The following is a 19882-nucleotide window of genomic DNA, read 5'->3' on the forward strand; positions in this document are numbered from 1 at the left end:
GTGTCAAAAAAAGCAAGCGTGGGGACTTCCTATTGTGGCTCAGCGGTGACAAACCCGATTAAGATCCAGGAGGATGCAGGTTTGATCCCTGGCCTCGCTCAGTGGGTTAAGGATTCAGCGTTGTCTCAAGCTGTGGTGTAGGTTGTAGACGTGGCTCAAATCCCACCTTGCTGTGGCTGGCAACTGCAGCTCTGATTTGACCCCTAGTCTGGGAACTTCCATATGCCACAGGTGCGACACTAAAAAGACAAAAGAAAAAAAAAAAAGGAAGAAAGAAAAGAGAGTGTGGTTGGAGAAGAAACAGAAGAAATTCCCTGTTACTAGCATTTGGGAGAAAAGCAGAAATTGGGAGGTTGAAGGTCTTAGCGTGGGTGTTTAGGGAGGCGCATACTAACAAGAGCAGGGCTTTTGTTCGCTCTCCTCACCAAGATGAGCAAGCAGGGTAAGGGCCAAGGAAGAGATGTGTGGCATTCTCTTCTCAATTTGCTTACAAGCTTCCAGAGGTAGGAACCACATCTGAGACGTCTCACTCATATCCTCTCTGTGCCAGCGCTGGGCTTGGCATGTAATACATGCTCAGTAAAAGTAAGCGGCTTTTTTCTTTCTTTCTTTCTTTCCTTTTTTTTTTTAATTTTTATTTTTTTGCATTTTAGGGCCACACCTGTGGCATATGGAGGTTCCCAGGCTAGAGGATTGAATCAGAGCTGTAGCTGCCAGCCTACACCACAGCCACAGCAACACCAGATCCGAGCCTTGTCTGTGACCTATGTCACAGCTCACGGCAACCCTGGATCCTCAGGCAACCCTGAGGCCAGGGATGGAACCTGCATCCTCATGGATACTAGTCAGATTCGTTTCCACTGAGCCACGACAGGAACTCTGTGGCTTTTTGGACTAATCAATTAAATCAGATTTAGAATGAACCTCAAGGAACGTAAAATGTTATGTATGGTTTGGAGTTTGGGATGCGAACCAAGAGAATCTGCATCTGTCTCCTGGCTCTGGCATTTCCTGGCCCTGTGACCTTGGATGGCTGTTAACCTTCCTTCTCCTTATCTCCATAATGGGGACAATCATTCCTCCTTCACAGGGTGGCGGTGAGCATTAAAGGAGGTTATGTAAGTATTTAGCACAAAATATGACAAAGAGCATGTTCTAAAGTTGAAAACAGTGGCCACACATGACACAGAGTTGAGGCAGCGGCTATCAACAGGTAGAAATTTATTTACCCCCTTGAATAGACTAGGTTTCTGGACCATTCTTATGCTCTTATGGGCTAGTCAGCTTCTAAGGGGAAAGAGATTCTGCTTTTCCTGAGCAAAATTTCAGGACTCAAAACTTGATTGGACATGGAGTTCCCGTTGTGGCACAGCAGGATTGAATCGGACTAGGTACCATGAGGGTGTGCATTCATCCCTGGCCACGCTCAGTGGGTTAAGGAATCAGTGTTGCCATGAGCTGTGGTGTAGCGAGGCTCAGATCCCATGTTGCTGTGGCTGTGGTGTAGGCAGGCAGCTGTAGCTCTGATTTGACCCCTAGCCTGGGAACCTCCGTATGCCCTGGGTGTGGCCCTAAAAAGAAAAAAAAAAAAAAAAAAAAAAGATTGGACAGAGAAGAAAGGAAAATGCTGTCTTCCACGACCTTAGAAACACCTGCTTCCTGACGCCGTCTCTGAAGGGTCTGCAGGACCTCGCCCTACTGAAGTCAGACCTGTGGCCGGGTGCACTTACCCAGCACCCCCAAAGCCAGGCCCCCCAAGGCAATTCCCATGGCCTTCCCTCTCTCATGGTCATCAGTGTAGACACTTGCCAGCATTCCAAGACCTGAAAGGGAAGAGGCAGGTAGAGTTAACACACAGGAGCTCTCTCTGTCTGCCCCACTGCACCGAGCCCTGGGTCTCAGCCTTATTATAGCTTCAGGTCCCGTCTTAGCTAGAGTTTCAATCTGAAGGGATTTATAGAACCTAACTCATAGTCTTTTATACATACTGCCTGCCCCGTGTCCCTTGAGTGCCCACATTGCTCGCTCCTGTTCAGAATATGATTGGAAGCGCAAAAGGGAAGAGTAATGCACAAACCATTGTCTCATGATCCTGCACTTCCTATCATTTTATCCTTCCCTGAATCCACGGATATAGAGTAAGTCAAGGAAAGGGAAACCTTTGAAACACAGAGCATGGTCCTATTCGATGGGGGTGCCCAAAGGAGAGTACGAAAGCACCAAGGACCTGGGAGAGGGCCTGGCTCAGGCTCTTAGACCCACTTACTCCCGTGTAAGACGGCATAAAATCCCTACTTCACAGGATTACACTAAACATTGTATTTGATAATACTCTGCAAACTGGGAGGGTATTACCAGTAGTAGTAACATGACTATTCCTACAACCTGTTAAGAGAGGCACAGAGAAAAGGCTATGGCATGGCATTAAACAAAAACCTGACCTACTTCATAGTTTTACCCTGAGGGCTGACCTGAGCGAGTGGCATCTAATATCAAAGAATGTCATGTCAGGCTTAGGGATTTAAAGGCACTGCTGGCAATACTATGATTGTCTTGTTTTTAGTTGTTTGTCTTATTTGTTATGTATGTATGTATTCTTGCTTTTCAGGGCCACACCTTTAGCATATGGAGGTTCCCAGCCTAGGGGCCATATCAGAGCTACAGCTGCCACCCTACCCCACAGCCACAGCCACACCAAATCCAAGCCATGTCTGCGACCTACACCAGAGCTCACCGCAATGCTGGATCTTTAATCTACAGAGTGAGGCCAGGGATTGAACCCACGGACTCATGGGCACTGTGCGTGTACTTAACCTGCTGGGCCACAATGGGAATTCCTTGTCTGTATTTAAGCCATAATCTCTGTTTCGTATGATGTTATTTTCTGTAATTTCTTCATATAAATCTTATAGGGCCTGAAGGTAGTAAGAGGTGTGTGTGTGTATTCTCATGTGCACACGTAATGTCAGCATTACCTGCAACAGATGAAAATGAAGATCCAATGCCTTGAAGGGTTCGGGCCACAAAGAGCAAAGTATAGGTACCAGAAAAAGCAAACACTGGGCAACGAGAAGAGCAAGAATGATCCAGTTAGCAAATTGCCTTTGATTCCCTGGCCACCAGAAAGTGGGCCCCCCATATTGCAGAGAGGAGCCATTATGCGTACGTGTTAATAAAACCTGATCACTGCTCCCCGTTTTCAGAGTTGGCTTTCTAATCTCCTCCCCTTAATTAGGACTCCACTTTAACTGGCATGAAGACTGAGAAACCAAAGAAACATAAACGGATCCACCTCACAATGGATGGAAGGCTGGGTGTCTACATTTCCTGCTTAAAGCCCAACACTGGGGTCAGGGCTGTCCGTGAGTGCCCTGGGCTGGGAACTAGTCCTGAGCCCCTACTTCTGGATTCTCCACATATAACACCCTGACTTCATCTTCGCCATTTTTTGAGCCCCGTTGGGTCATCTGGAGTGTAGGACACAAGCTATGTATGCTTGCAGGCCCATAGGCACTGGATAAAAAGTAATACTTTGTGATCCAATCAGATCTTTTCCCTTATACTGGAAGGCCTTTTAGCCAAATTAAATCAGTGAATACTGGAGTTCCTGTTGTGGCTCAGCAGGTTACGAACCTGGCTAGTATCCATGAAGATTTGGGTTCGATCCCTGGTCTCACTCAGTGGGTTAAGGATCCTGCGTTGCTGTGAGCTGTGGTACAAGTCACAGATGAGACCTGGATCCCAGGTAATGGTGGCTGTGGCTATGGCACAGACTGGCAGCTGTAGCTCCAATTTGACCCCTAGCTAGCTTGGGAACTTCCATATGCCGAAGGTGCGGCCCTTAAAAACAATAAAATAAAATAAAATACAAATAAAAAGTAAAAAAAAAAAAAAAGTCAGTGAATATTTATTAAATAATACAGAACATGCAGCTGTGCCAGACTCTGTGCAGATGTGAAATCAAGAGACTATCTGGGGGAGTTCCTGTTGTGGCATAGCGGAAGCGAATCCAACTAGTATCCATGAAAACACAGGTTCAACCACTGGCCTTGCTCAGTGGGTTAAGGATCCAGCGTTGCTGTGAGCTGTGGTGTAGCCCGGCAGCTGTAGCTCTGATTGGATCCCCTAGCCTGGGCAACTTTCATGTGCCGTGGGTGCAGTCCTAAAAAGTGAAAAAAAAAAAAAAGAGAGAGATATTTTATCCAGGTTATGCCCTTGAGGAGATTCAGTCTACTCGTGACTAACATACAGAAAATTGAGAACCAAACAGGAATGTGTTATCAAAAACTAAATTACAGGGTGTTGGCGGTAAGGTTGGTAAGTCCAGGCACGTCTCACCCCCAATTCCAGGCCAACATCACTGAAAGAGAGAAGAGCCTCTCCCCAAGCGTCTGAGTCAGCAGAGTTTGAACCCCTTTGCCTGTTCATTAGAGATGCCTTTGGTTGTGCTTATAATCTTCCCCCATTAGCTCCCGACATGATCACACCGTCTCCCAAACATGCAAATGTTGTGGTATCTCCTTGCCAAGCCTGTGACGCCCTCTTCTAGGCCTTCTGATTTCCAGTCTGTTCAAGGTCAGCTATCCCTATATCCTTTGAGAATTGAGTAACCAGCTCATCTCTGGCTGCCCAGGACCTTCCTGGTTTTAAAATCAAAAGTCTTATATCCTGTACAGCAGAAACTGGCACAACACTGTAAATCAACTATACTTAAAAAAAAAAAAAAAAAAAAAAAAGGCTCACACCCTGGGAAGTCCCTCAGTGCCAGGCAAACTAGGATGGTTAATCACCCTGCTTATGTTTTTATTTTATTTTATTGTCTTTTTAGGGCCAAACCCATGGCTAATGGAAATTCCCAGGCTAGGGGTCCAATCAGAGGTACAGGGGTTGAATCAGAGCTACGGTTGCCAGCCTACACCTCAGACATAGCAAGGCAGGATCTGAGCTGTGTTTACGACCTACACCATAGCTCACGGCAACGCCGGATCCTTAACCCACTGAGCGAGGCCAGGGATTGAACCTGCATCCCCATGGGTACTAGTCGGGTTCATTACCTGCTGAGCCATGACGAGAAGTCCGGTCACCCTGTTTAGGAAGACCAAAGTAAAATTAAACTGGAGTTCCTGCTGTGAGGCAGTGGGATTGGTGGTGTCTCTGGAGCGGGTTTGATGCCCAGTCCAAGATGCCGGTATAGCTCACAACTGTGGCTCAGATCTGATCCCTGGTTGGGAAATTCCACATGCCACGGGAGGCCAAAAAAAGAAAAACTCACAAAGAAAATAAACTTCTGGTTACCAAAGGGGAAAGGTGGGAGGAGGGATGGATTGGGGTTTGGGACTGGCGCATACACACTATCATATACGGAATGGATGGTCAGTGGGGACCTGCTGTAGAGCACAGGGAACCCCATGCAACGTTCTGTAATAACCTGTGTGGGAAAAGAATCTGAAAAAGAATGGGTATGTGGAGTTCCCGTCATGGCTTAGTGGTTAACAAATCCAACTAAGAACCATGAGGTTGTGGGTTCGATCCCTGGCTTTGCTCAGTGGGTTAAGGATCCAGTGTTGCTGGGAGCTGTGGCGTAGGTTGCAGCTGCGGCTCGGATCCTGCGTTGCTGTGGCTGAGGCGTAGGCCAGTGGCTACAGCTCTGATTCAACCCCTAGCCTGGGAACCTCCATATGCCATGGGAGTAGCCCTAGAAAAGGCAAAAAGATAAAAAACAAAAACAAAACAAGAATGGATATGTGTATATGGATAACTGAATCACTTTGTTGTACAGCAGAAATTAATACAACATTGTAAATTAACCATACTTCAATAAAACTTAAAAAGAGCAAAAGAAAAACTCCTGGGTAGCTGGAAACATTCCTGTCATTCTTTACCTTCCCTCCTTGACTTCACCATCAAAGCATGATATGGGTATTCCATAAAGGTTTGTGCTAGGAATTATGTCTCGTTTGAAAGAGAGCATCTTCTTAGCTTTTAATTTACTGTTTAGCCTAGGCTGTGCTCCTGGAAGTTCAATAAAAATTTCCAACTCTAATTTGCTCACTTTCTTTGATTTAGCCAGAACGTCACAAGTGTTGCAGTTCTCAGACAGAAATTCACACAGTGAGCTCCTGCGCTCTGCACCTTCCAGCCCCAAAGGCAGCAAATTCCTGTTTAGCATTGATTGATAGGAGTCAAGTCCTATGCTGGAAGTGGAGAAAACTGAACGAAGAGCAACAGAAAAAAGCATGAAAATAAAAGAAAGGCAATTTTAAAAAAATAAGAGGGAGGGAGTTCCTGTCGTGGCTCAGTGGTTAACGAATCCGACTAGGAACCACAAAGTTGTGGGTTCGGTCCCTGGCCTTGCTCAGTGGGTTAAGAATCCAGTGTTGCCATGAGCTGTGGTGTAGGTTGCAGCTGCGGCTCGGATCCTGCATTGCTGTGGCTGAGGCGTAGGCCAGTGGCTACAGCTCCAATTCCACCCCTAGCCTGGGAACCTCCATATGCCATGGGAGCGGCCCAAGAAATGGCAAAAAAGACAAAAATAAATAAATAAGAGGGAGAAGGAGGAGTGCTACTCGGAGCAGGGAGGCAGCGGAGGCATCAGGCTGCCTTCCCCTTTATTTCTTTTTTTGCCCCCACTTTTCTTTAGGGCCACACCCATGGCATATGGAGGGTCCCAGGCTAGGGGTGGAATCGGAGGTACAGCTGCTGGCCTACACCACAGCCACAGCAACTTGGGATCTGAGCCGTGTCTGCGAGCTACACCACAACTCACAGCGACGGCAGATTCTTAACCCACTAAGCAGGGCCAGGGATCAAACCCGAGACTTCATGGTTCCTAGTCGGATGGCCCCTAGTTTCTGACGCACCACGATGGGAACTCCTGCCTTCCCCTTTATTAACTTCCCCCCACCACACCCCCACATTCATCCTTTCTTCTTTTCTCAGGGTCAGTTTCAGATGTATTTTATTTCACTTATTGCTCTTCTTCCATCTCCATTTTATTGGGAACATTTATCTGCTACTGGGTAGACTGTCTCTTTCTTGTTTCCTTAGCAAATTTGGTCTCCAAAGCTATAACCTTTAATGGCATTTCTTTGAAGGCAAGTAGACTTTTAAAAATTTTCCGGTTGCTACTGTTTGATTTAGGTTGTTAGTTGCCCTTTACCCCTGCCTATCAAAATAATACAATCTCTTCTCAAAGATGGGAGGTTTAGGAGTTGCCATTGTGGCTCAGTGGAAACAAATCTGACTAATATCCATGAGGACACAGGTTTGATCCCTGGCCTCGCTCAGTGGGTTCAGGATCCAGCACTGCCATGAGCTGTGGTGTAGGTTGCAGACGAGGCTCGGATCCGGAGTTGCTGCAGCTGTGGTGTAGGCCGGTGGCTACAGCTCCGATTCAACCCCTAGCCTGGGAACCTCCATATGCCTCAGGTGCGGCCCTAAAAAGACAAAAGACAAATGACACACACACAAAAAAAGATGGGAAGTTTATACTAAACTCATTCAAGGGATTCCTGATACACACATACAGCCTATAGCGTACACATTAAAACAGCCTTCACAGAGTTCCCTAGTGGGAACTTAACACTTCTGAACCACATGTTCCCTTTTATAAAGAAAATACAATCTATTGGATGTAACTGTTTTTAGGATTTAAGACTATAATCTCTATGGGGTGTGCACGTGTGTGTGTGTATTTCCTCTAGGAGCAATTATTTAGTATTGATTAAATCCAGTGTTGACAGAAAGTTTATAGCAATGACTGTACTGGATAACCAATTTGTCTCAGGAAGATTCTTATTTAAAAATATGTATTTTGGAGTTCCCTGGTGGCCTAGTAGTTAAGAATCCAGTGTTGTCATTGCTGTGGCTTGGGTCGCTGCTGTGGCTCAGGTTTGATTCCTTCCATATGTCTGGGGGTACAGCCAAAAACAAAACCAAAAAGCCTTCCCGATTTTCCCCAGCTGGAGGAAATGTAGTATCTCTTCTTTTATAGCAGAATATACAAATTCCGACTAGACCGAGTCACCACTACTGCTTTAATCCCCAAAATGAAAAGTGGAAAGCATTTAAATCAGTGTCATAGGCCACAGAGTCAGATGACTAATTATCTAACTTGACCTTGTTCTTTTCACGGTAGTGCCCGAGATAAAATCAATCAGGGAAAGGAAGAAAAGAGGAGGCAAATTACTTACTAACTGTGGACATAAACATGATAACAAAGCCAGCAAACATGGGAATGTGATATCCAATCCTAAAAGAGAATTAGAAGAAGAAGAAGAAAAAAAAGACACACCGTAAACCAACTATAATGGAAAAAATAAAAATCATTAAAAATAAATAAATAAATCCAATGAGCCAAAAAAAAAAAAATACTATTTCAATAGGCATCCAACATAACTTGCACTATATTTTTCATGTAACTAGGAACAGAAATGCGGTTGAGTGCGTGGTAAGACATGTCTCTGCATGAAGATACAGAGCTTGGAGTTCCCATCGTGGCTCAGTGGTTAACAAATCCGACTAAGAACTGTGAGGTTGTGGGTTCAATCCCTGGCCTTGCTCAGTGGGTTAGGGACCCGGCGTTGCCTTGAGCTGTGGTGTGGGTCGCAGACACGGCTCAGATCTGGCGTTGCTGTGGCTGTGGTGCAGGCTGGCGGCTACAGCTCTGATTAGACCCTAGCCTGGGAACCTCCACGTGCCGCAGAAGCAGCCCTAGAAAAGGCAAAAAGACAAAAAAAAAAAAAAAAGATATAGAGCTAGACTGCAACATGTGAATGCATACAAACAACATGCAAATTTATCTACAGGCCAGGACCCAAATCCTCTTTGCCAGAAAGGATAATCTAGTCCTGGTGTATATACCTTTTTGAAACATCAGGATAATCCCAAACACAGCTACTAAGGAACCAGTGCTCTGGACTTCAATAAGCCTATCCTATTTCCACCCTTACCCCAATTGAGTCATGTTCCAGGACAGTGAAGTAAACCCACAATATACGTCTGTTCGCTGGTTCTTGTCTTGGTGCTCAACAGTCATTACGTCACCCAGAAAATCTCATGCCCAAGGCACTTCCTCAATATCCTGTTATCCTTTGGGGTAATCAGGTTCCCAAAGAGCTGACTTCTCTGGCATGCAGACAAGTGAGTTTTCCTTTTTCAAATCTCTTTAACTACCTTTCTGATACCTCAGCCTATCCTCTTATTTCTGAGTCCCTGGGTACCCTATGGGGCCCTGCACCCACTGAGATACCTGTTGGTGAGAGGCCCCACGAATGGGTTGACCAGAAGTTGCATCAGAGCCTTGGAAGCAAACAGAACCCCGACCCATATGTTCTCTTCCTTCAAGAATTCTGTGCCTTGAAAGCAGTTGTTTTTATGTGTTGCGATGGCTTCGGTGACAGGAGGGGGGGTAGTGCCAGAAGTGCCATTTGTCCACGCTGTGCCACTTGGCACACTTTCTTCAATGGCTACGGTGTTGTTTTCAAAGAAGGAGAAGATGGTGGAAAAGGCAGAAGCGAGGGCAGGCTGGGTAGTTGAGGTTGGGCCCAGGTACAGAGAAGTGTTGACATCTTTGAACTCTATGGCATAGAGGTAGGTGGGCACAATGGGCACTGAAAGTTAAGAAGAACAATGTGATGAGGGCTAAGCACAGACGGTCTTTGGATCACCTGTCAGTTCAGAGGCATTACCATGAAGTTCAGATTCAAGCTCACGAAGGTGTCTGAGTGGCATGATTTGAAGCCTACAAAGACTGTGCCTGCCCAGACCATCCTATTTGCTTAAGTACCTAAATTCCAACTATCATACAATTGATCCTCGCTATTCTCAGATTCCGTATCGGTTAATTCGCCTACTGGTCAACATTTATTTGTAATCACAAAGTCAACGCTCATGGAGCCATTTTTCTTAGATATGCAGAGATTGGAGGAAATACTGAGTCACAAATGCTCACTTTTGCAGCTAAGCTTGAACGAGGTGGGCTCTGCCTTCTTGTTTTAGTTCTCACAAAGAGATGCAGAGCCTGGAGATGGCAGGGACAAGACAATGAGGGCAAGAAGCTCCAGCTCTGGGGCTGGTTGGGCAGAGCTTGAATCCCAGCTCAGCACCAGTTAGTGAAGTGTCTCAGCCACGTCACTCAACACTTCCGAACCTCATGTTCTCTTTTGTAAAGAAAATAAAATCTACCAGAATGTGTTGTCTTTAAGATTTAAGATTATAAGCTACGTGTGTGTGTATGTGTTTCCCCGAGGAGCAATTATTTAGTACTGATTAAATCCAGTGGTCACAGAAACTTTATAGAGCATAACTACCACAAATAATGAGACATGATTATATTGGAGAAACACTTTGTCTCAGAAAGATTCTCGTATTTGGGGAGTTCCTGTCATGGCTCAGAGGTAATGAACCTGACTACTAACCATGAGGACGCAGGTTCCATCCCTGGCCTTGCTCAGTGGGTTAGGATCCAGTGTTACTGTGGCTGCGGCTCCGATTTGACCCCTAGCCTGGGAACTTCTATAGATCACAGGCGCGGACCTAAAAAGACAAATAAATAAAAATAAATAAAAATAAAATTTAAAAAAGCATATATTTCGGAGTTCCCTGGTGGCCTAGTGATTAAGGATTTAGCATTGTTGTCACTGCTGTGGCTCAGGTTCAATCCCTGACCTGGGAATTTCTGCATGTCATGGCTGAGGCCATAGCTAAATAAATAAATAATGTATTTTACCCAGGAGAGGAAACAGGTTGGCATATGTAAAAATGTACTGGCATACGTTAATGTAAAAACTGATAGACCACCAACTGAAAAGAAGGACTGTGAGGGAATGAACCACAGGAAAGGTAGCTTTTGATAAGGAGTTGGAGGTCTATAGTAAGTGTGTATTTTGATCGAGCAGACGCTGGATGGCAACACAGCGAAAAGATGCTCACTATCTCAGAGGCCTGCTGGCCTCTCAGGACCTTGGGAAAATGGTACAGGGAGGAAGAAAAGTAATGCCAGGTTTGGCTCCAGGTCAGTCTCTTTGTTTTGAATAGATGCTCTGAGTCTCTTTCTCTCTAAACCTCTGGGGTCTTTCAGCAAAGGCTGGCATGCTTCAGACTCCATTTCCTGCTGTTTCCTCCCATCCCCAGCAATCTTTGTGTTTTCAAGCATCAAAGGAGAGCTTCTCAAGTCCACTCACTGCTGAGTTCTCACAGGGTGTGTGCTGCCTGCTGGGACCCTGAGCAGATTAGCCCCCCAGCCCCAGACCCCCGAACGTACCCACCACAGTAAGCAGCATGTTGTCCAGGAGCAGGGCGACAAACACCACCAGCAGCACCAGCTTCGGGGACCCTCTCCCCTTCTTCAGCAACTGCTGGGGAGCATCCCAAACTGCCCTGAGCATGGTGAGGGCTGGGCCTGGGGCGTCTTCTCTGCCAGGCTCTTAGGGAGGATCCTCTTACAGTTACGGGTCTTCTGCAGCCTTTGCAGAAAAGGGGGTAAATTCTGCCCAGACAAGTGAAACTCAGCTATGAATATGAGAAGTACAAAGAGCCACACATGCTAGTATGGTGCTGGAAACTTTTCTATGCCTGTGTCTCTATTTGATTCTTTTTTTTTTTTTTTTTTTGGTCTTTTTGCCATTTCTTGGGCCACTCCCACGGCATGTGGAGATTCCCAGGCTAGGGGTCCAATCGGAGCTGTAGCCATCGGCCTACGCCACAGCCACAGCAATTCAAGGATCCAGTCTGTGTCTGCAACCTACACCAGAGCTCACGGCAACACCAGATCCCTAACCCACTGAGCAAGGGCAGGGATTGAACCTGCAACCTCATGGTTCCTAGTTGGATTCGTTAACCACTGAGCCACGATGGGAACACCCCAAATCCATTCTTTCTAAAAACAGAAATACTGTTGTTTACGAATATAACTTCATGTGCCATGCCAGTAAATTATTGTCTATGTCTATGTACCACCCCCAAAATTATGGCCAGTGGTCCATGCATCACCCCAAAATAGACCATGTGCCACAACTGTTATTGATGCTGCCCACAGAGAAACACTGACCTAGACCAACCCTGTTATCTCATAGATGAGAAATCTGAGACTCAAGAGGCTAAGAGATTTGTCTTGGGTCGCACCATCACTGTAAAATTAGAACAAAATCTCAGGTGGTTTTTTTTGTTTGTTTGTTTATTTTCGTCTTTTTAGGGCTGCACCCACAGCATAAGGAGTTTCCCAGGCTAGGGACTGAATCCGAGCCACAGCTGCCAGCCTACACCATAGCCACAGCAACGCCAGATTCGAGCAGCATCTGCAACCTACAGCACAGCTCACGGCAATGCCAGATTCTTAACCCACTGAGGGAGGCCGCAACCTCATGGTTCCTAGATAGATTTGTTTCCACTGCACCTTGACAGGAACTCTTCAAGTGTTGTAACTTACAGGAATGTACTCCACCATCCTCCCTTGCCCTGTGGTACCAGAAACACTCTTCTTCTATGTTGAAGCTATAAACTCTGGCTCAGAAAGGTGTGCTATTTTGTGCAAATAAAATACTAGCTTTCATAAGTCATTTTCTACTTTGGATTTCATGTCATTAGTCAGCATTAAGTCATGGCATTTTGTTAAACTTCAGGTAATAACAGCTACTAGGAAGAATTTCATTTTCTTTTATGTTTCTGCTGTTATATAAGTATCAAAAATTCCAATCTTGGGAGTTCCTGTCGTGGTGCAGCAGAAACGAATCCGACTAGGAACCTTGAGGTTTCGGGTTCAATCCCCGGCCCTGTTCAGTGGGTTAAGGATCCAGTGTTGCCATGAGCTGTGGTGTAGGTCACAGATGTGGCTTGGATCCCAAGTTGCTGTGGCTGTGGTGCAGGCCGGCATCTGCAGCTCCGTTTCAACCCCTAGCCTGGGAACCTCCCTACACTGCAGGTGTGACCCTAAACAAAAAGCAAAAAGAAAAAAAAGAGAGAGAGAAAGAGGAAAAAAAAAGAATTCCAATCTTATAATTTTTGGGGGGGTGCACCTGTGACATATGGAAGTTCCCTAGCTAGGGGATGAATCAGAGCTACAGCTGCTGGCCTGTGTCACAGCCACAGCAACGCAGGATCCAAGCCACATCTGTAACCTACATGTGGCAACGGTGGATCCTTAACCCACTGAGCAAGGTCAGGGATCAAATCTGCATCCTCATGGATACTAGTCAGATTCATTTCCTCTGAGCCCAACAGGAACTCCCCAATCTTATAAATTTTTAAACACATCACCATCATGAAATAGATCAGGCTCTAAAAATTGTATATCCCTTGATTTGAAATCTATCTTAAAGAAATAATCAGAAATACAGCCAAAGATTTATGTTTAAAATTAATAATTGTTGAATGATTTATCTTAACGAAAAATGATACATGTTGATGATGAAACATAGCTAGCTCTTCAAATAATGTTTTAAAATAATTGTGATGACTTAGAAAATACTCTTAATATGTTAAGAAAAAAAGGATTTTAAACTGTATTTATAGCTTGACCTCAATTCTATGAAACGGAAACATATATGTGCCATTTTAAAAGACTAGACAGATACATGCCCAAGTGCCAGCTGTAATCAATGATTTAAGTTATCTTCTTTTTTCCTTTCCTGTAATTTCTAATTATTTTATAATCCTTCTATAATTAACTACTCCCATAATACATGCAGTAAATCATTTTAAATGATTATCATTAGGGTTCAATAGTCAGCCTCAAATGTTGGAAATATCCCAGCACTGAGCTACTCCTTGCTAAGGCAAGGGTTGGAAGCACACCGTCCATACTACAGTTCCAAGTGACCAAGTGGTGCCCACAGAACTAAATTTCCACATCAGTTTTAACCAGAAAATGAAAGCAAATCATTTAAGACTCTATATTTCTCTGTGTTAAGAAAAAAAGGTATTTCTAAATGCAAGTTGATTTAAGATACATAGGAAATGTATGCATAAAAAAATAGGAAGGGACAAAAAAAAGCAATGGAAAACTAAAACATATAAAATGGAATGAAATAAGAACTCTGAGGACAGATAAAAAATATACAAGCAAAAAAAAAAAAGAAAGAAAAGAAGGGAGTTCCCGTCGTGGCGCAGTGATTAACGAATCCGACTAGGAACTACGAGGTTGCGGGTTCGGTCCCTGCCCTTACTCAGTGGGTTAACGATCCGGCGTTGCCGTGAGCTGTGGTGTAGGTTGCAGACGCGGCTCGGATCCCGCGTTGCTGTGGTTCTGGCGTAGGCCGGTGGCCATGGCTCCGATTCGACCCCTAGCCTGGGAACCTCCATATGCCGCAAGGGCGGCCCAAGAAATAGCAAAAAAGACCAAAAAAAAAAAAAAAAAAAAAAAAAAAAAAAATATATATATATATATATATATATATATATACAAGCAAACCAAACCAAACCACAACAACAAACCAAACCAGACATTTGTTGACAAAGCAGCAGTAAACTTTAAGGTCATCATTTTCTGTTGAAAGACACAAATTACAAGGAAGGATTAAATGTGTCCAGAGAGAGAAACATCTTACCTTAGAGCCCACCTTGTGTGAGGGACTCAGTGAGGTATTGGCAGCTGTTGGCAGTTCAGCAGGGACTCCTCTCTGAAAGTGGATGTGCTGATGGATTTATTGCCACCTGTTATCTGAGGATGTCATGTGTGCCCTTTGTCCACAGAGATTTAATTGGAACCTTAGCTCCCTGCGTCAGAGGCAGGAGAGCAGCACTGAGGAGGATAAAGAGAGGAGAGAAATTATCCTAAACAAAGATGCACTGGGCTACACGCTGTTTTTCATCTGTGCTTATCTTCCATCAAACCCATTAACTCTTGTCTGGGTCTGAATACAAATTGGAAGATAAAATGGAACCAGAGTACAGTTCCTGTCCCTTGCTATTTAAACAAAAAGGCTCTATGTATCCAATTGCTTTCTGGAAAGAAAAAAAAATCTTAGAACACCTGCAGGACCAAAGGAAAAAAAAGAAAAAAGAAAAAAGGAAAAAAAAAGAAGAGAAAATACATGCAATCTATGCATGTGTTCTCAAGTATAAAAATCCAACACCTATGGCCTCTGTGTAGCCATAGATTATGTACTGCCATCTCAATGCCTGGTTCATAGAAGCCTCCAGTAAATACTTCTTAAATAGATGACTGGATGGATGACTACAGGAGAGAGTACGGCTCATTGCAGAATCTTGGAGTGACCTTATAGATCTCTACTTTCATGACATTAAGGGTCATCAGTAGAGCAAAGAACACAAATAATTTACAAAAGAGCAAATACAATGAATGAACAGAGTAACAGTGGAGGGAGTTCCCATTGTGGCGCAGCGGAAACAAACTTGACCAGGAACCATGAGGTTGCAGGTTCAATCCCTGGCCTCGCTCAGTGGGTTAAGGATCCAGAGTTGCTGTGAGCTGTGGTATGTTTCACAGATGTGGCTTGGATTCTGTGCTGCTGTGGCTATGGCATATTCCAGCAGCTATAGCTCCAATTTGACCCCTAGCCTGGGAACCTTAATATGCCATGGATGTGCCCTTAAAATATAGAACAAACAAACAAAAAAAACCAGAGTAGCAGTGGAGATGTCCTGAATGTGGAACTTGTAAGTCCCTCCTATTTGTCTTAATTAATTTGGGAACTTTCGTTTTACGGCTCAAAAGATAGAGATTCAAAGGAAAGTTGGAAAGAGAAATAGGAAGAAAGCCATAGAAATAGGAGGAGGGGAGTGTATGAATGTGCTATTGCTGATGCAACAAATGACCACAAACTTAATGGTTTATAACACAAATCTATTATCTTAGAGTTCTGAAGGTCAGAATTCCAAAATTTTATTTTATTTTATTTGGCTAAAACTCAAGGTGTTGGAAGAGTTGCAATTTTTTTAGAGACTCCAGGAGGGAATCTGTTACCTTGCCTTTTCCAGCCTCTAGAGACTGCCTGCATTTCTTGGCCTGGGGCTCCTTCTACCTTCAAAGTCAGCAGCACAGGATTCCCCCCATCCCCCCACCCACCACTTCATTTAACTCTCTGACTCTCTCTCTCTTAGCCTCTTGTCTCCCTCCTTACTTAAAAGAACTCATGTAATGACATTGGGCCCATGAAGATAATTCAAGATAATCTTCCCATCTCAAGATCCTGAACTTACTCACATCTGCAAAGGCCCTTTGCCATGTAAGGCCACCGATTCACAGGTTCCAGGATTACAGCATGGCCGTCTTGTGGGGATGGGCATCATTCTGCCTACCCGGGGAGCATGGCATACCAGCTTCCTTACACACCCTGTTGCCTAAGCCAATGTGGAAAAAGGGCATTAGAGCCAAAAGATGGAGGAGCTATAGTAATAATAAAGACATTTACAAGATTCTGGGCATGGGGCAATGTCTTGCTGAGGCCCAAGTGACACTTCTGCCAGCACGGCCTCCTCTCTAAGTACCGCTTTGGTACCCCGAGGTCTTAGGGCAGCCACCAGCAAAGCGAAGCAGTGTGCAGAGAGCATTAGCAGCATAGGGCTTGGGCAGAGCACCTGCCACAGGGGAGAATAAAACCTTCTGAGATAGCACCAAACAACAGATGCCCCATATAGTTGGAAAACCATGGTTTAGAGTTGCTGAGGGCCTGAGAGAACAGGTACTGGCCAACAATCATCATACTTTGGGTATTAATAGAAACAACAGCAACAACAATAATAGCTATTTATTGAGCCCCTGCCACTTATCAGGCGTATTTCTTCTATATACATATAATATACATTATACATACATTCCCGGTAAATGTAACCATGCTAGTACTCACACACTAGCCAAGTGTGGAGCGCTCTCATAAATGTCCATCACTGTTAAGAATCAGTGTTGTCGATCAAACAGGAATCAGCGCCTATCTTCCTCCTGTTCAATTTTCTAATATAAACAAAAATAAAGCTGGTATGAACATGGAGAAATGGAAATTCATATACACTATTATAAATTCATATACACCATTGCATGTATACACTGTGCAATTCATACACACTATTATAAATTCATATACACTACTGCATGTATACACCATGCAAATAAATATAATTCTTTGGGGGGGTGCCTCCATGGTATACAGAAATTCTGGGGCTAGGAATCACACACTGCACCACAGCAGTGACAATGCCGGATCCCTTAACCCCTGAGCCATCAGGGGAACTCCCAGATACAATTTTTTTAGAAAGCAATTTGGCTTTCTATCTCTTGTCTCTTAAGTCATAAAATGTCCATACCTTTTAACCTAGTAATTCCACTTCTTAGGAATCTATTCTAAGAAAATTAGCTAAAATTGGCTAAAATATAGGGGGAATATCATAGGCAATGAATGTGAGGGAGGCAGTGAGGGAAAAACTGGAAACATCTCAAATGTTCAACTGTAGAAAAAGATTTAATTACATGGGCCTGAAGAACTGCCATGTTGCTGTTAAAACAGAGGAAAAAAGATTATTATGGAGGCTATATATCAACCTGGAAAAATTATATATGTTCATACATAGATATGACAATGAGGAATAAAACGGTAGGATATAAAACTTCATGTAAATTCATAGTAATACTATGAATAATTGCCGAAAAGCGGAAGCAACCAATTTATCCATGGATAAATGGATAAACAAATGTGATGTTTACATATGGTGGAATATTATTCAGCTTTTAAAAAGGAAGGACATTCTGACACATGCTACAACATGGATGAATCTTGAGAACATTATGCTAAGTTTAATAAGAAAGTCACAAGAAGATAGAAACTGTTTGACTTCACTTATTTGAGGTAACTAGAGTAGTCAAATTCATAGAAACACAAAGTAGAATTGTGGTTTCCAGAGTCCAAAGGAAGGAGGAAGCAAGTTTTTGTTTTGCAAGCTGAAAAACCTCTAGAGATTGGCTGGTTGCACAACCATGTAAATGTACTTAAGGCTACTAAACTGTCACTTAAAAATACATTTTATGTTACATATATTTTACTATAATTAATTTTTAACTGTGCATTTAATTATCTAGCTATAAAAACTGCATAGACATAAGACAAACCCAATGAAGTTATATTAGTGCTTACGCTAAATGGCAAACATTATAGGAGATTTTTAGTTTATTATCCAAATTACAGTGGGAACATTTCAAAAATAAAAAAGTCGCCAGCAAGAGGAACAGCTCAGTCTATGTGTGAGGAGAATGGTAGACACTGTGTCCTCAGGACTAATGATTTCTGGCCAGAGCAGACTGTTGAGAACAATCTAGAACTGAAACGGAACTTAGAGGCTCTTTGACAGTGGATCTGTTATCACTTCAGTTAAAGCAGCGGGAACACAGCATCATCAGACAGACAGCTTTTTTCCTCCAGACCCAGTAACACGTACAATCTAATTACACTTACATTTGGCTGTGGCTGCCGTGGCCTGCCAGAGGAGACGGTCCCTGACTGCGACATGGACGGTAGTTTTGTTTTGCATTGCTTCCTCTTTCTCTTGCTGATCAAATATTTAACAATCAATTCAAACTTCCTCTTGTATCAGGCGTATGTCAGCATTCCAGTCTTGGAGTGGAGGGGTTCAGTTGCTGTCACAGGCTTCTGAAAAGAAGCCCCAGGGGGTTGCCACTTTGTGTCTAGGACCTGCATGGCACTGTGGGCCCTGTAAGAAGGATCTCGGTCCAAAATGCTGGGACTTGCTGTGTTTCGTAAACTGGGAAAAGAGCTTGTTTCAGATAAAGGGAAACAAGATGCTTTAAAAACCAAATCGGGAGTTCCTGTTGTGACTCAGATGATTAAGAATCCACCGAATAGCCATGAGGATGCGGGTTCCATCTCTGGCCTCGCACAGTGGGTTAAGGAGCTGTGGTGTGGGTCACAGATGCAGCTCGGATCTGGCATTGCTGTGGCTGTGGTGTAGGCTGGCAGCTGAGGCTCTGATTTGACCCCTAGCCTGGGAACCTCCATATGCCTCAGGTGTGGCCCTAAAAAGACAAAACAAAACAAAACAAAAAACACCCAAAATAAAATTTTTGCTAACTTTGCTGATTTACAGAGTTCCCATGAAGATTCATGAGTAAATTAACAATAAGCACTTAGAAAAATGCCTAGCACCTAGTAGGCACATAATATCAGATCCTATGCACTTACTTAGTAAAACAGTAATACACTGACTCTGCTCTGGAGACATCTGTTTGCTGGGGGAATTTCCAAACACTAAGTTCCCTAAAATAAATTCCTCTTTAAGACGCAGCATTCATCATGAACTGCCAGAGCTATTATGTATTGCTAACCATGAGAATGTATGCGCCTTGCTCAAAAATCACGAGACCCGCAATATTGTTCCTCTAATCCAAATCAGCCACAAATTCTGTCTAAAATGGAAAAGATCAGAGTTCCCATTGTCACTCAGTGGTTAATGGACCTGACTAGTATCCATGAGGATGGGGGTTCAATCCCTGGCCCTGCTCAGTGGGTTAAGGATCCAGCCATGAGCTGTGGTGTAGGTCACAGACTCAGCTCAGATCCTGCATTGCTCTGGCTGTGATGTAGGCCAGCAGCTACAGCTCCAATTCAGCCCCTAGCCTGGGAACCTATATATGCCACAGGCGCCCCCCCTAAAAAAAAGACAAAAGACAAAAAAAAAAAAAATCAAAAAGATCTGCCTTTCTATGGACACTGATCTGACCTAAGTAAATCCTAGCTGACCTTTCTCTTACCAGTTAGGCAACTGGGCATGTCATCCATGCTGTTTTATATGTTCTCTCTGTCCTGTGTGTTCACCTTCTTTTCTTTTTTTTTTTTTTTTTTTCCAGTCTTTTTAGGGCTGCATTCACAGCATGTGGAGGTTCCCAGGCTACTGGTCAAATCAGAGCTGCAGCTGCCAG

The 19882-nt window shown here is 43.9% G+C and overlaps 1 protein-coding gene across 6 annotated transcripts in view; it reads right to left on the reverse strand.

The window, feature by feature from the left end:
* Positions 1 to 18835, reverse strand: part of SLC18A1 (solute carrier family 18 member A1) — a 35789-nt gene extending 16954 nt beyond the window's left edge. Inside the window, exons 1-9 of one of the 6 annotated variants that reach the window (XM_021072272.1) lie at positions 18402 to 18831; positions 16806 to 16909; positions 16163 to 16299; positions 14544 to 14737; positions 11264 to 11488; positions 9251 to 9611; positions 8193 to 8251; positions 2976 to 3059; positions 1731 to 1823 (exon numbers count right to left, since the gene is read on the reverse strand). In XM_021072272.1, coding sequence (XP_020927931.1) covers positions 1731 to 1823; positions 2976 to 3059; positions 8193 to 8251; positions 9251 to 9611; positions 11264 to 11387 — 721 coding nt within the window. In that variant the 5' untranslated portion in view covers positions 11388 to 11488; positions 14544 to 14737; positions 16163 to 16299; positions 16806 to 16909; positions 18402 to 18831. Of the gene's footprint in view, positions 1 to 1730; positions 1824 to 2975; positions 3060 to 8192; positions 8252 to 9250; positions 9612 to 11263; positions 11489 to 14543; positions 14738 to 16158; positions 16300 to 16772; positions 16910 to 18401 lie in introns of all 6 variants that reach the window. The other 5 variants (XM_021072274.1, XM_013990243.2, XM_021072276.1 and 2 more) reach the window with 5 other exon arrangements.

Source organism: Sus scrofa, chromosome 14, assembly GCF_000003025.6.
Source record: "Sus scrofa isolate TJ Tabasco breed Duroc chromosome 14, Sscrofa11.1, whole genome shotgun sequence".
Taxonomy (NCBI): Eukaryota; Metazoa; Chordata; class Mammalia; order Artiodactyla; family Suidae; genus Sus; species Sus scrofa.